Source organism: Galeopterus variegatus, unplaced genomic scaffold (assembly GCF_000696425.1).
Source record: "Galeopterus variegatus unplaced genomic scaffold, G_variegatus-3.0.2 Scaffold5841, whole genome shotgun sequence".
NCBI classification, from domain to species: Eukaryota; Metazoa; Chordata; class Mammalia; order Dermoptera; family Cynocephalidae; genus Galeopterus; species Galeopterus variegatus.
The window spans coordinates 5,498-20,231 of record NW_007731952.1 but is presented as its reverse complement, the minus strand read 5'-3'; the positions used below and the strand labels follow the sequence as shown (position 1 = coordinate 20,231).

At 60.3% G+C, this 14,734-nt stretch overlaps 1 protein-coding gene across 1 annotated transcript; it reads left to right on the top strand.

Annotated features, from left to right (window-relative positions):
• The first annotated feature begins 699 nt into the window (after positions 1–699).
• Positions 700–3,092, top strand: LOC103605492 (chromosome unknown open reading frame, human C9orf69). The gene has a single exon (XM_008590098.1). The coding sequence runs from the start codon at positions 700–702 to the stop codon at positions 1,117–1,119; it is 420 nt and encodes a 139-aa protein (XP_008588320.1). The 3' UTR covers positions 1,120–3,092.
• Positions 3,093–14,734: the final 11,642 nt, after the last annotated feature.

The following is a 14,734-nucleotide window of genomic DNA, read 5'->3' as shown; positions in this document are numbered from 1 at the left end:
AGGCGCGGTCGGTGACTCCAGAGCCCCTCCCCCGCCGCCTGCCCCTCCCCCCCAGCACTTGGCACATCAAGTTGCTGAAGTGGGCTGCTCCGTGCGGGACATCCCTGCTCCTCATCCCGATCCCGCGTGACTCCTGTGGGATGCCATTCTAGGACTTTTGTTGTCCCTGCATAAAGTCCAGGGGAGCAATGGGCACACTGAGTAAAGAGCAAGAGGGTCCCTGACGAGTGGAGCCCGAGAAGCCTGCAGGAAGGAGCGAGGCCAGCCGGCGTCTCTGCTTGTCCCTTCCCGGCCGTTTTCGGCATTGACCGCCTCCAGGGAGGCCCTCTCCTGGCCATTCTGGGTGGGGAGGCCCTTGGCCACTGTCCCACCAGGCCCTCCTTCCCCGGCATTGGGGGGAGAATTGGCACTTTTGGTTTTCACATGCTGGAGGTCCCTTGGAAGTATCCTTGGGAGGGTTCGTGAAGAGTAAGCCCAGTGGGTGCCTGCAGATCCCCGTCCTGGGCTCAGTTTCCCTGCAGCCCCAGGGCTGGCATTTGCGCCCAGCAACCTCTCGGGGAGGGACGCTGTCGCAGGTCCTCGGACTCACCAGGGCCTTTCCTTGTGCTCTCGCTGCAGGCCGACGTCTCCCCCGTGGCTCCGCTGCGGGCCCTCAGGCCTAGGCGCCCATGACACCTCTGCTGACCGCTGCTGGGCCCAATGCCGGTCATGCCCATCCCGCGGCGGGCGCGCTCCTTCCACGGCCCGCACAGCACCTGCCTGCACGCGGCCTGCGGGCCCGTGCGCACCTCGCACCTGGCGCGCACCAAGTACAACAACTTCGACGTGTACGTGAAGACGCGCTGGCTGTACGGCTTCATCCGCTTTCTGCTCTACTTCAGCTGCAGCCTGTTCACGGCCGCGCTGTGGGGCGCGCTGGCCGCCCTCTTCTGCCTGCAGTACGCGGGCGTGCGCGTCCTGCTGCGCTGCCAGCTCAAGCTGTCGCTGCTGCTGCTGCTGCTGGGCCGCCGGCGCGTCGACTTCCGCCTCCTGAACGAGCTGCTCGTCTATGGCATCCACGTCACCATGCTGCTGGTCGGGGGCCTGGGCTGGTGCTTCATGGTCTTTGTGGACATGTGAGGGCGCGGCCGGCCTTGTGCCGGCGCCCCCTGCTATACCCGCCTGCAGCCGGGCTCTCTTCTTGACAGGGTATGGTTAATCAGGGCCCTTTTCCTTGCAGCCCGTCCCACAAGCAACCCAGCGCGGTGGTGCTGTCTGCTGCTCCCTCCCTGGGGAGAAAAGGGCTGAGACTTCTGTCCCAGGTCACTGGCACCATCCCTCCGGCCAGCTGTCTTCTCGCCCTCCCGTGGGTGCGTTTCCTGGACGCCTGCTGTGGCTCCTGCTTGCGCTTGTTCAGGTTGTACTGTAGGGTGGCCCGTATGCACTACAGAGCCTCCATGTGACTCCCCCCATCTCCCTGGCCTCTCTCCAGGCATCACCACTGGTTTGGGAGACCTTGGACACACAGGGGTGTGCTGCCCAGCAGCAGCTCTGCAGGAGGGGTACCTACTGGCTGCACAGCCCCCTTCCTGCGTACTCCTGGTCCCAGCCTCAGCCTTAGGGAACCACAGCGCTCCACTAGCTGACACACTGCCCTGCTGCAAAACTGCTCACGTTGCCCTGGGCCGCCTGAGTCCCGACAGCCTGCAGACCACCCACCTCTGTCACCCAGAGGGGCTGTGTGGGTCCCGAGTCCCAGGCCAGGCTTCAGTGTCCATTTGGTTTGCTTAGACATGGTCTAGCAGGGAGCCATGATCAGCCTCGACAGGTTCCTAGCACAGGGGCTGGCCTGGGGAGTGCCAGAAGCCTGGGCGCCAGCTCCAGAGCAGCTGCAGGGATCTGCATCCATCCTGGTCAGGTCTGTTGAGAACGTCAAGCAGATGCTGTAAATCTTACCAAATGTGGATTTCTGGGGAAGCAACTCAATTTCTTTATGGCTTTTGGGGGGCTTTTGGCTGCTCTCTTTGAGAGATCACCCAGAACTGAGACTTGTGTGTCTCAAGTGCCCTGAGCAGGTGTCAGGTGTCCATGAGGCCTCTGAGTGTGCGCTACAGAGACAGGAGCAAGCAGCGTTTAGAGGGCTCTTCTTGGAATCCCGGCGTGTGCTGAGGTTGGGTGTAAGCGAACGGCTGTGCTGCCCCTTTGTCCCTGCCTTGGTGGTTGTCAGAGCATCTGAGGTGTAAAAAGAAGAAACGATGGTGGAGGCAGGAGCAGGTGGCAGGAGGGGCACAGGGCTGGTGCTCAGTGAGCGCTTTCACAGAGAGAAGGAGACACCCTGGGCCAATGTAGACCCCGGCTCCAGCCTTCTCTGTCACCGGTGGCACTGTGGGTGCCGGGGGGAGGGGGTGCTATGAGGCTGGTGGTGGGAGGGTTGTCTGGATGGGACCCAGGCTGTCACAGGCAGGACGTGGGGCCCAGTGCTGAGGATGGCCAGTAAGTCAACACTCACCTGACCCCAAACTGTCGTCCCCACACCTCTGGGGGTGGGTGGTGGCCCTTTAGACCCTGCCCTGCCACACAGACCAGTGGCCAGGGAGCTGTTAGCACAGTTGTGTGCCCCTGGGAGATAAACTTAGAAAACCCAAATGAGGTAGAGAAAGCAGAAAATGCTTGGCTGTAAGCTGTGCTCTTTAACTCGTAGCCAGCCTCTGTTCAAAGACCTTCCAGTCTGAGGCCAGCGGGGGCTCTGAGAGGACGCCAGTCTGATTCCTGGTCAGGCAGGCGAGCAGCTTACCCAGGCAGACCCCACTTCTCGCTGCAGAAAATCTTTTGCACTAAATCATGCTGTTCCTCAAAGAAGCTTTGTTTTATGCTAATTAACTCCTGTTACTCAGAACCACTGCAGCCTCCTTCGCAGAGGGTGCAGGTGGGTGCGTATCCACAGGGCAGGGTGGCAGGAGGAGCCTGGTGGTGCCGCCTGGAATTTGAACATGTAGTACAGGGGGTCCAGGATCTCTTGCTACATGCCGAACACCACACGGCTCGGTGTCTTGAGTGCCTGTTAAATTCTCAATGAATGAACCACCTGCATTAAACCTATTTTTTTAATGTGTTGATGGAGTGATTGCTTTAAGCTCAAAATTTTTATTCCTTCTTTGAAGGATATAATAACCAACCAAAAACTCTGTAGAAACCATTTTTCTTCTGTAAAACTGGGAAAATTTTTAAAAGCAGTCATTTACGATGTTGGGGAGGCCAGGGGTTCTGCCGTTGGAAGCTCTCCTGAGGTGGTCCAGCTGGAAGGCGGGAATTTGTCAGCAGAGATGGTCACTGGTCACCCCACTGCTGGCCCAGGGAGGGGCCTGTTCCATGAGGGCTATGTTCTGCTTCTCATGCACCCGTGGAAGAAAGTAAGACTTGGGGCTGTGAGTACAGCATGTTCTCAGTTTGCGGGGAAGACACATGTGCACAGAAGGAAAACTGGAAGAAAAACCAGAGATGCAGCTCTTGTCTAACCAAAAAACCAGACTGAAAAATGGGAGACTTGGTATTTAGCGTGTTTACATTGTGAAGGCTTCCTCAGCTTCCGTGGAGGGCAAATTCACGTCTCATTTTTTCACTTGTGAAGACTTCTTCCAACATAGCGAGGGTGATGGTGGCTTCCTTCCAAGCAGCCAGTATGGCCAGAAAAAGCCCCTTAAAGGAAGATTGGGTTTAGTTACCAGTAGCAACCTGTTTCTGGATTTTGTGAAACTTTTGGGGTTTAGTTTTTGATGGCAGAGAGTTTGTAAAATCCTTAGAAAGGCCATTGCCCCCGAAAGGCAGCTTGGGCACTTAGGAGGGACAAGTTTGTTTTACCACTTTCAGGGCTGAGGCTTCCCAGACTGGGGCTTCTGATCTGAGGGTCTGGGTTGGGGACCCAGGGGATGCTGGGCCACAGCTGAGTGCCAAGGAGGGTGCAGGGCCCTGGAATGGCTGTGCCAGGTAGGCCGATGAGCATACGGGCCCCCTGGTGGGGCTCAGCCACAGCCCTGCTCTAGGCGGCTTGGCCCTGGGAGAGCAGCTGGCACTTTGCATCACAGGGCATGGGTGAGGGTGGCTGTGCCTGGGACGGTTCTCCACTAGGCCCCTCACCATGCCCTCAGCAGTGTGGGGACGCCCACCTTCCCTGGGCCCCACACCTGGCTTCACCCTGTTTTTGGTGGATTTGGGGTGCTTTGTTCCTTGTCTAGGCCACTTCTGTCCCATAGAACCCCTGTGATGGTGGGAATGTCTCATCTGCACTGTCCAGCGCAGGAGCCACCAGCCCTGTGTCACCTCTGAGTACATGGACCAGGGCTGCTGTGACTGAGTGAATGTTTCATCAGACCTAAGGTGACTGAGTTCCCTGGTAGATAGCCCACAAGGGTGTTGACGTGTGCCAGGCCTCAGTGGCCATGAATGTGGCCTTGGGGGAGCCCAGCTGAGCCAGCTCCTCTGGTGTCCAAGGAGACCTCCCTGGGGATTTGAGGGGCTGTGAGGCCTTTGTGGCTTCAGTCCCTAGCAGACCTGCTGTCTGCAGGTTGTATTAACCGGGTGTTTTCCCTGTTTGACAGGCACTGTTTTCAAAGGTGTTCACCTCTCGAGACCCCAGACCACATGCTGAGCTGTGTCAGCGCCACTCAGGGATTGCCCAGACCCTCTGTCCACAGACACGCAGACCAGACGATGCTGTAGTTACTGGTTAAGGTGCTGCCCAGAGAGAGATCCCTGGGAGGCCCCCTGTGGCATCAAGTGTCAGGGCTGTCTGGCAGGGGCAGCTTGGGGCTCCCCAGCAACAGCTGTGCCTTGGCTGGGTGGGGAGACACTCGAGGGCCACATCCCAGGGGACCTGGACATTCCATTGAAATGTCTTATTTGGAGCAGATGAATTTGCTCAATCTGGGCTCCATGTTTGCATGAAGAAACGGAGTGACCTGCATGCTCACAGGCTTGGGGCTCCCGTGGCAGCCGGGAGTCAGGGACTAGGGAGGAGCTGGGATGAAACCAGGCCAGCAGAGGCCCTGGGCCAGTGCCCAGCAAGGAGCCAGGCTTAGTCCTGACAGAGAGGCCAGACCGTTCAGTTGCTCCCCCTGCCCTGGTCCCCTGGTGGCCCAGGCTGCCTGTGAGGTAAGAAAGTCACACCAGGGAGACTGTGGGTGTAGGGACAACCTCGGGCTCAGCCATGGGCCAGACCTGAGCGAGTGAAGAGGAAGGGCCCCACGAGGCCCACTTGCTGTTCAGGTGGAGCAGCATGGGAGCTGCATGAGAGGACCCAGAGAAGGAAGCTGGCCAAGGCAGAGGGGCGGTGCCCGAGAGGGAGCTGGTGGGCTGGGCAGGAGTCAGGGGGGCACCAGGGAAGGTGGTCTCAGGGCAGGAGGGGAGGGAGATGAGCGGAGGTGGGAGACTCCTCTCGATGGTGAACACGAGGGCTGAGTCCAGAGATACAGCCGGGTGTGAGGAGTGTGGAAGAAGCCGGAGTCAATGTCCACCTGTCCCTGGGTCCTGGGGTTGTGCCCAGCGCTCCCAGCAGGATAACACGGCTATCCCAGGACTCCAGCTTGGAGGATGTGGGGGTCCCTGTGGGTGATGAGGGAAATCAGAGCCAAGGAGTCATGCCTAAACTGGTCCACCTGGGTAATTCAGGATACTCTTTTCATCTCTAGGACAGAGGGTGTTTTAGTCCGTTTTGTGTTGCTATAACAAACCTGAGACTAGGAATTTATAAAGAACAGAGGTTTATTTGGCTCACGATACTGGGACAGCTGCATCTGGCACAGACCTCAGGCTGCTTCTACTCATGGCGGAAAACGGCAGGCAGCGGCGGGTACAAGCAGATCACATGGTGAGAGGAAGCAAGAGAGAGAGAGGAGGTGCCAGGTCTCTCCCGGAAAACTAATAGAGCGAGATCTCACTCATTAATCCCCCCTCCCCCAGGGAGAGCATTAATCCATTCATGAGGGATCCACCCCCATGACCCAAACAGTTTCCAACACTGCCACACTGGGGATCAGATTTCCACATGAGTTTTGGAGGGGACAACACATCCAAACGCCATCAAAGGGGATGTGCTTGATACTTTCTAGAAATCAGATGCATATTTGAGATAGTCCAGGTCTGTTCAGTCCCCAGGCACAGGATGGACGCGGAAGACACTCTCTGCGCTGTACCGTGCAGCCCCTGGCAGAGAGCACCCTGCAGCTTCCACCGGCAAAACCAAACACCACCTGCAGGCACACTGGTATGATGACAACCCTCTGTGACCCCACCTTGCCCCTGTGGTGGTGGCAGCTGGCCAGCAGGGGACAGCCAGGGACTGGACTCTGAACGAGCCCCCACCTGGGAAGGATGGTCAGGTGCAGCCCACGCTCTGGAGCAGAGCATGACCCGGGTGCTGCTGCTGCAGTCTCGCAGGCTGGTTCTGACGTTCCTGACCTTGGGAGGGCGTGTGGGGAGCGGGAGGGAGGGAGGCGGCGGCGCCTCCGACTGCTGAGCCAGCACTTTGGGGAGGGAAACGTGCTTCGATCTGCGGAGGCCGGTGCGCTTTCTCTTTTCCCTTTTTGGTCTTGTTTGGAAAGGGTCCCTCTCTGCCCTTGCCCCTCCCAGGAAGGCCCTCCCTTCACCCCTGCAGAGGCTCCCCAGCTTCTCTGCACCCAGCTCCGTCTGGGGAAGCAGCACTTCCCAGGCAGGGGGCTGCAGAGGCGGCTTTCCAGAAAATTCCCAGCAGCCTGATGCGCCTCCCTGACAGTTCCCAAAAGAGGGAGCTGCCCCCACCTCCCAGCATCCTTGCCCAGGCAGGGACAGTCGGGTGCAGCTGATTCAGCGGCTCCCAGGCCGGCTCCCCTCCCCCAGCCCAGCTGGGCGGCATGCCCAGGCATGCTGGCAGCTGTGTATGTCACATGGGGCCTTGCAGGGCCACTGTGGCTTGAGGTGTGCAGTCCGCACTGCGCCTGGGGGTGGGTGGCAGACAGTGCAGCACGGCTTCCAGGCACCCCTAGCTGGGCCAGCCCCCCCCACACACCAGGCCCTGTGCCGTGGCCTTTGCAGTCTCCTGCAGTAGAGACGTACATGGGAGGGTGCAGGGTGACCCGTGTGTCTTGGACATAAGCACATCCTAATCATGCGGTTAGCAGACTCACCAGCACCCCCACTGCACCCCACCCCTGCCACATCCATAGTCTCCCAGAAGCCTTGGGTGGGGGCAAAGTTCCTCCATCTCTGGCCAGTCCAGCTGTGGCCACCTGCCATCCCGACCTGGGTCTGGAGGCTGAAGGCGGGGCATGGGGGCTGCACAGCTTCCTGTCCTGAACACCAGACTGGCCAGCCCATGGGAGCAGCCAGGTGGCTCTCAGGCAGCAAGGGAGGGGGTAGGGAATAAGCTGGAACCCCCAAGGGCCCATCATGCCGGCCTCGCCTTGCCCACGGCTTTAGGTTCGCTTCTAACTGGATGCTGGGGGCACTGCTGACCTGGGCCCAGGCCCAGGAGCAGGAAGGTGTCAGCTCTGTTTGGGAGGTGGGCCCTGCAAATGGGCTTGATTAGTAGACGCGGGGTCCTTGGTGTCTGGTCATAGTGAGGGCTGTGGGTGTGGGGTGAACACCCCGCGGTAGGAGGAGAGAGGACAGGGCTGAGCAGGCCTGGATCCCACAGGGGCGTCTGGGCAGGCAGAGGCGGAGCGGGTCAGGGGCCGATGAGGAAGCGGGGTATGGGGGTGGGGCTGGAGGAGGCAGTCCTGCCCCACCCTCCTGAGCCTCGGAGGCCCAAAAGTCTGCGACTGCATCCTCCATCCGCTGCGTATTGACTGACTGTCACGTTCACTGAAGGGTGTTCATTCTTTCTCCGAATATCAATGACTGGTCCCCACTGAATGCCTCATGAATATTCACAAAGAGATCAATCCAGTCCAGGCTGGTGGCAGCACAGGGGAGGGTGGCCCTGGGACCCAGCGGGTATATCATGGGGGTGTGGCTGGACATCCCTGCAGCTCCAGCTGGCCCCACCCCCAGGACAGGCTGGACGGGTGACATCACCACTCTGTGGCCACCTCGGCCTAGACATAGTGCTTCTTCCAGGTGGGCCCAGAAGAGGTGTGGCTCAGGTTTTGCAGCTGATGCCACCTCCTCATATGCCAGGCAGCGACTGGTGACGTTCCTGTCCCCACTGGGGTCTGAAACCAAGGACTGGCCGTCGAAGTTCTGAGAAAAGACAGACACGGTCAGGGGTGCTGGTGGCCGTGGCCAGCCCTCCTGGGGAGCCCCCGTGTAAACTTGGGCCTGGTCACACGGCCCAGCACCCTTGTACCTACCCCTGACCCCAGGCTCCCACATAAGGAGAGTGCGTGGGTTTCCAGCGGCACATGCAGCATCGGGCCTCTGCCCCCGTCCGTGAGAAACGGGCCTGGCTAAGCCCCTTGGCCGTGCTCCCTGCTCACCTTCCCATGTGGGGGCTGCACTCTCGGCTCCTCCAGGGCCTGCTGCTGCCGCCACGGAACTCACTTTTCAGAACCAAAGGGCCTCCCCACCCTGCCCACCTGCCAGGGCGGGGACAGCCCCTCGACAATGTAAGCCTGGGTTTTAAGCATGGATTCATTATTCACAACACCACCGTGACATCATGGTGGCATGCACCATTTGTTTTCACCCTGTCTGTCTGCCTGGCCCCTGCAGTGCACACTGTCCTCCCCTTCATACCACGGTGCAGCCGGAGCCGAGTCAGCCTGCTCCCAGCCCCTTCCTGTGGCTCTGCAGAGCCGCTGCAGCCTTGTGTGACCCGTCGCCCTCCTCCCGCCTCTGTGTGTGTGCACGCACCGGCAAGTCTGCTCTCTGCATCCAGTGCCCCCTCCAGGCGCTCTCCCAGAGACTGAGGATCGGGGCGGCCTGGGTGACCGTTTGCGGCCTTGTTCCTGTGTTCCTGCCCAGAGAGCGAGTCTGCCTAGAAAAGCCGACAGCCTCCCTGTGCCTCCGCGCACGGGGGCCGGGCCATCATGTCTGAGTTGATTAGGAAGAAGAGGCGCAGGCTCCATGGCCACCCTTCCTGCCAGATAAGGGGGAGGAAGTCCAGGGAGGCTGGACCGTGGCCTGCGGAGGAGAGGTTTCTGCACGGCTCTTCCCTGGCCAGGCCCAGCCTCCGGGGGCAGCCCCAGGCCGGCACTTCCTGCCCCATGGGAGCTGCAGAGGAGGTGGTGTGGGGGTAGTGACCAGGATGGGGCTGTCCTGACCCAGGTGGGGGACTCCCAGTGTCACCTGTGATCTGGGCTGCCACGGAGGGCCAGAGCCCTGCAGATCCCCTGGGTCACCGTCCTCCTGCCAGAGACCCAGGCCAGGGCCCCGGCATTGCAGACGCAGTACTTGTGGCAGGCCTCCTGTTCCTTCTGCCAAGACTTTGTGGGCCCTCTTCTCAGGGGAAGGTGCCAGGGGCCGGGGCTACAGGCCCTACCTGGGGACAGATCTGATGACCCTGGGTGAGGGCAGCAAGGCCTCAGTAGCCCAAACCCATTCGTGGGTCTTGTCCTCTGGGATGTATGCTGTGGGCCAGTGTCCCGAGCTGTCAGTTTGAAGGATACCAGACCTTCTCTTGGAGCCCTGAGCCTTGCACTCAGCCGTCACTTGAACAAATGAGGGATTAGGGTGTCGCCCCATGTGTCCTTAGGACCAGCACACAGCAGACCTTCAACACTGACTTTCTGCATGACTGTTGAAGGTCATCTGAGGCCACCACCAGCTGGTCTCAGAGGCAGGCTGTCTCCCTCCAGAAGCATCCAGGGATCAGGTGCATGTCTTTTACTGAGTTACATGTAACCCATCCCGGAAAGGCAGTCCTGCTGTTTGGGACCTGGGGCCTGGAAGTCCTTCCACGGTCTTACCTGGGTGTCTCTAGATGCTGCTGAAGCCTTTCCCAAGTCCTTTCCCAACTCTGGGGGGGGGGGCGGGGAGTGTCCAGCTCTCACCTGCATCCTGCAAAGGGCACTGGCTGTCCCCCAGGCTGCCGTGCCCACCCTGACCACCCTGGCATGGCCCAGCCAAGGCTCTGCAGCACTCCTGGGAGGAGGTGAGTCACTGCAGCCGGCCCGACCCTCAGCCTCCTCTGGAGCAGGAGGCAGCAGCTGCGTAACAGCTGCACAAAATGTTAGAGGGAAATTTAGGACAAAAGAGGAAGGAGATTAGAGCATCCAATTTAAACCGAGGGGAGGCATACAGAAACCAAAACGGCACTGCCCTAATTCACGAGCAGAGGGAGTCACGGGTTCTGCAGCCGCTGACGAGAAACCAAAATACTCACCCAGTTTTCTTCTGTGAAAGGGATCTAAGCCCACCTGACAGGGAGCCTACAGGTGTCCTCTGGCCCCTGTGAGAGCCAGCCTTACCCCCGGAGGGTGACAGGAGACCACCCCGTGCCTGTGTCAGCTGGCCCAGGGCACGGGCGGGTCTTCTGAGTCACCATCCTTCCAGGGACCTGGCCCAGGGCTATGGGATCTTCTGGTCCTTTCAACAACACTCAGTGAGCATCTGCCCCTGCAGGCTCAGGGCTGAGGTCCAGGAAGTCGTGGGGAAGGAGCCGGACCCGCCTGTGCAGGCAGGTACCCGCCCCTGCTCTCTCCGGCCATACAGGGCCTGGATGGCGGGGCCCGACCCCAGCCGAGGGTGACAGGAGACCACCCCGTGCCTGTGTCAGCTGGCCCAGGGCACGGGCGGGTCTTCTGAGCCACCATCCTTCCAGGGACCTGGCCCAGGGCTATGGGATCTTCTGGTCCTTTCAACAACACTCAGTGAGCATCTGCCCCTGCAGGCTCAGGGCTGAGGTCCAGGAAGTCGTGGGGAAGGAGCCGGACCCGCCTGTGCAGGCAGGTACCCGCCCCTGCTCTCCCCGGCCATACAGGGCCTGGATGGCGGGGCCCGACCCCAGCCTTCCTGGGCCTGGGTCCTGCTCCAGCCCCGCTCCTGAACCAGCATCTGCAGCGGTGCCGTCCTGATGGGGGCAGGGGCGCGGCTCCCAGGGCTGGTCAGCTTTGTGGTGTTGTGCTCCCAGCTGGAGCAGATGGTCCAATAGACACAGAGGCTGCCCACAGAGAAGGGCTTTTTGGGAGGAGTCTGGAGGCCAGATGAGTAGGTTTCAACCTCCAGATCTGCCTCAGCAACTTCCAGCTGCTGAGTGAAGACCCCTGCTCTCAGTTTAACTGCAGGACAGCAGGGATTGGGGAGCAGGCTGAGAGAGGCCTGTGGCTTGGGGATCCCTGACTCTCTGCTCTTGGGGGGCACACTGGCTGGGCCTGGCTGCCAGTGGTTCCCCCACCCCACCGTGCACCCAGCATCTGAGCTGCTGGGACCCCTCCACACCCACAGTACAAGTGCCAGGCACCAGCTCAGCCTGCAGTGGGAGGCCTGCGGTGGCACTTTGTGCTGACACAGGCCAACCCAGCTGTGCTGCCTCTTCAGGGGAGTTCAGGAATCTCTAGTTCTCTGAAGCATGTCTATGCCTCAATTACAGACCCATGCTTGAGCAGATCAGTATAAATCCCAAGGACAGCCACTCCTGCCCTGGTCCTGGTGAGGTGAATTAACATAATGAAAAGGAACGTGCTCTGCCCAGGGTTTTTAGAAGAGAGGTGGTTTGTGGGATCAACAGTGTTACAACCAGCTGCGGGCTCTGGCCTTCGGCTGGCAGGTAGAAGGCACAGGACAGACCCCTCCCCCGTGGAGACTAGGAGGGACAGTTTTGTCATGGGGCAGCCATCTCCATCCAGGTGGTTGTGCACCTGCTCCCACCTGCCCCTGAGCCAGGCGAGCTCCCTGCCCCCAGGAGCCCTGGGCTTGCTCTGGAGGTCGCAGGCTGGGCGGGGCGAGCGAAGGAGGGGCGGGGCGTCCGAGGGGGCCCTCCCGCGCGCTCACGGCTGGGATATGCAGTGTCCGCGCACTTGCTGGGAGCTGGGCCCTGTGCTGGCAGCAGGGCAGTGCCTGGCCGAGCATCCGTGCAGGTGCTCAGTGGTCGTGTCCTCCTCCCCTGCACTGCCGCAGTGGAATTGAAGCCAGCGTTCCTGGTGGTGCCCCCCTATTTCCCCCATCCCCCTACCCTCATCGCATAGAGGCACCAGCTCCATTGCAAGAACTCTGGGTTGTTCTTGGATGCATTCCTGGAAGCCCAGCTCCCCTCCACCCCTTCCTGATTCCCTGAAGCCCCGAATCCCTTGGGCACAGGGGATGAAGCTGGCTGGCAGAAGATAGGCTGCGCGGGTGTGCAGGGCAGCATTCGGCCCACTGGGTGCCCCAGGGTGAACAGGCTATGCTGAGGGTGCACAGAGCTGCTGCTCCCCCTCACCCACCCTCGATACACACCACGACGCCTTCAGACGACCAGGAACCTCATTTTCCTACCAGGACCGGATCCTGATCCGGATCTGTGGGCGCAGGGCCCAGTTCTCGCGAAGGGCAGAAGCACCTGCTGACCGGCTGCACCCGCATGCACACCCCAGTTCTTGCGGCCGGGACTGCATTCCTCTGAGCCTGGGGTCCAAGCCAGAGGGTCCTCCCATCTGACCCTCATATGACCTGAGCCCAAAGCCAACAGCCAGCAGGTCCCAGGAAGGGGCCCACTGTCCTGCAGCTTGGACTGGGGGCCAGGCTGGGCCAGGGCAGCTCTTGTGGATTCCAACGTGGGCCAGCACGCATCTCGGACGCTAATGTACACATCGGTCACCTGGAGGTCCTGTCAAAATGCAGATTCTGCCAGGTCCCAGGAAGGGGCCCACTGTCCTGCAGCTTGGACTGGGGGCCAGGCTGGGCCAGGGCGGCTCTTGTGGATTCCAACGTGGGCCAGCACGCATCTCGGATGCTAATGTACACATCGGTCACCTGGAGGTCCTGTCAAAATGCAGATTCTGGTTCAGTGGTCCTGGGGGCCTGGACCAGGCTCTGGCTCTAGTCGAGGCTGCTGCTCTGTGCACCAGGACAGAGGCTGGGCAGTGGCGCAGCAGCGAGGAGGTGCAGAAACGGGGACAGCAGCGTGGCTCTTGAAGCCACAAAAGGAGTGTGGAGGAGGAAGGGGTCAGCTGTGTGGCCAGATGGCAAGAGGTTAAGATAAGACTAGGAGCTGGTGACCCCAGTGCTCTCCAGTGACCCCATCCAACACCATGGTGGCAGCTTAAAGACCGTCCCTGTGTTATTGGCCCCTGGCCATCTGAATCACTGACAACTGCCTCCTGGTCATTTCTACCTGGAGGGCTAAGGTGGCCCGGTGCTCCCCACCTTCCCCATCTTAGGAAACGACGTGGCCATTGCAGGCCCACCTGCCTGGCCAACAGTCTGAGCATGCCCTCCCCTTCCCCTCCCAGCCCCCGTTCTTCCTCCTGGCAGCCACCCTTAGCCGTCATGGGCCCCAGTGGGTCTCATGGCACATTCTTCCCCAGCAACCAGTCCTCTTCAGAAGCCTTACTCGGCCCTGACCGACCCTCCCTTCTTCCTTCCCTCCAACTCCCTCCTTCCTGCTGGGAGTCGGTTCCATCCACCATCCCTTGGCCGACCCTGGGCAGGGAGCGCTTTTTCCTCCGTGCTGGCCTGACTGGCTCCTGCTCTCTCTGCTCCAGACCCCTGTCGTTAGGGTGGCCTGGAGCAGTCTCCTCCTCAGCGCGCTGCGTCCTCGTCCCTGGGCCCTGCAAAGCACTTTTCAAACAGTTGTAAAATACGTTTAATGTGAGATTGACTGTCCTACCATGTTCGAGTGCACAGCTCGGTGGCGTTAAATTCATTCACGACGCCGTGCAGCCATCATCATCACGTCCATCTCCAGAACTTTTCATCTTCCCAAACTGAAGACTGAAACTCTGTCCCCATGAAACGCCAGCTCCCCCAGCCCCTGCACCCGCCTCCGCTTCTCGTCTTGGTGAGTCTGACTGCTCTCGGGGCCTCACGTCAGGGGACTCTCGCAGGATGCGTCCTTTTGTGACTGGCCTATTTCACTCGGCTTAATGTCCTCGAGGTCTGTTCACATTGTAGCATGTGTCAGAATTTCCTTCCTTCTTAAAGCCAAACCACACCCTATTGTGTGGATGGACCACACTGTGTTCACCCACCATCTGTCCGTGGACGCCGGGCTGCTCCCACGCTTTGGCTGTTGTGAACAGTGCTGCTGTGAACTCGGGGTGTCCGTGTCCCCGCTTTCAGTGCTTCTGGGGATACACCAGCAGTAGAATTGCCGGCTCATGTGGCAGTTCCGCATTTCATGTTTGAGGAGCTGCCAGCCTGTCTGCACAGTGGCTGTCTTTCCTACTAGGACAGAAGCCCCAGGAGAGCAGGGACCCGGCCTGCCATGTTCTCCGCGGGGCCCAGGGCCAGCACAGGCATAGCAGGGCTCCAGGAGGCCCCGGATGTCTTGCTGCCCCTCTCTGGAGGCAGGTGAGCTGGCCTGTCCACTGTCCTCCCCTGACATGGGCGGGCGGGCCTTGCCTGCGGCCATCCCGGGCATCTTTATTCCGGGCCATCTGGGCTCTAAATCTAGCCCTTCAAGGAGTGCATGGAGGCCTCCCCTGTGACCACTGGGCTCCTCATCCTAGGGAACTTCCATAGAAGTCCAGCTGTGCCGAGGGCCCGGAGAAGGGGCCTGGTGCTGTGACAGCCACTGGGGTGTCAGGGATGGCTTCCTTGAGGACCTGAGCAGCCTCCACCCCCAGGTCTAAAAGAGGCACCTGAGTGCACTTGCCAGTGCAGGGAGAGAAGGCAAAGGCCCTGTGTCAGCGGGTGCAGGGGGAGC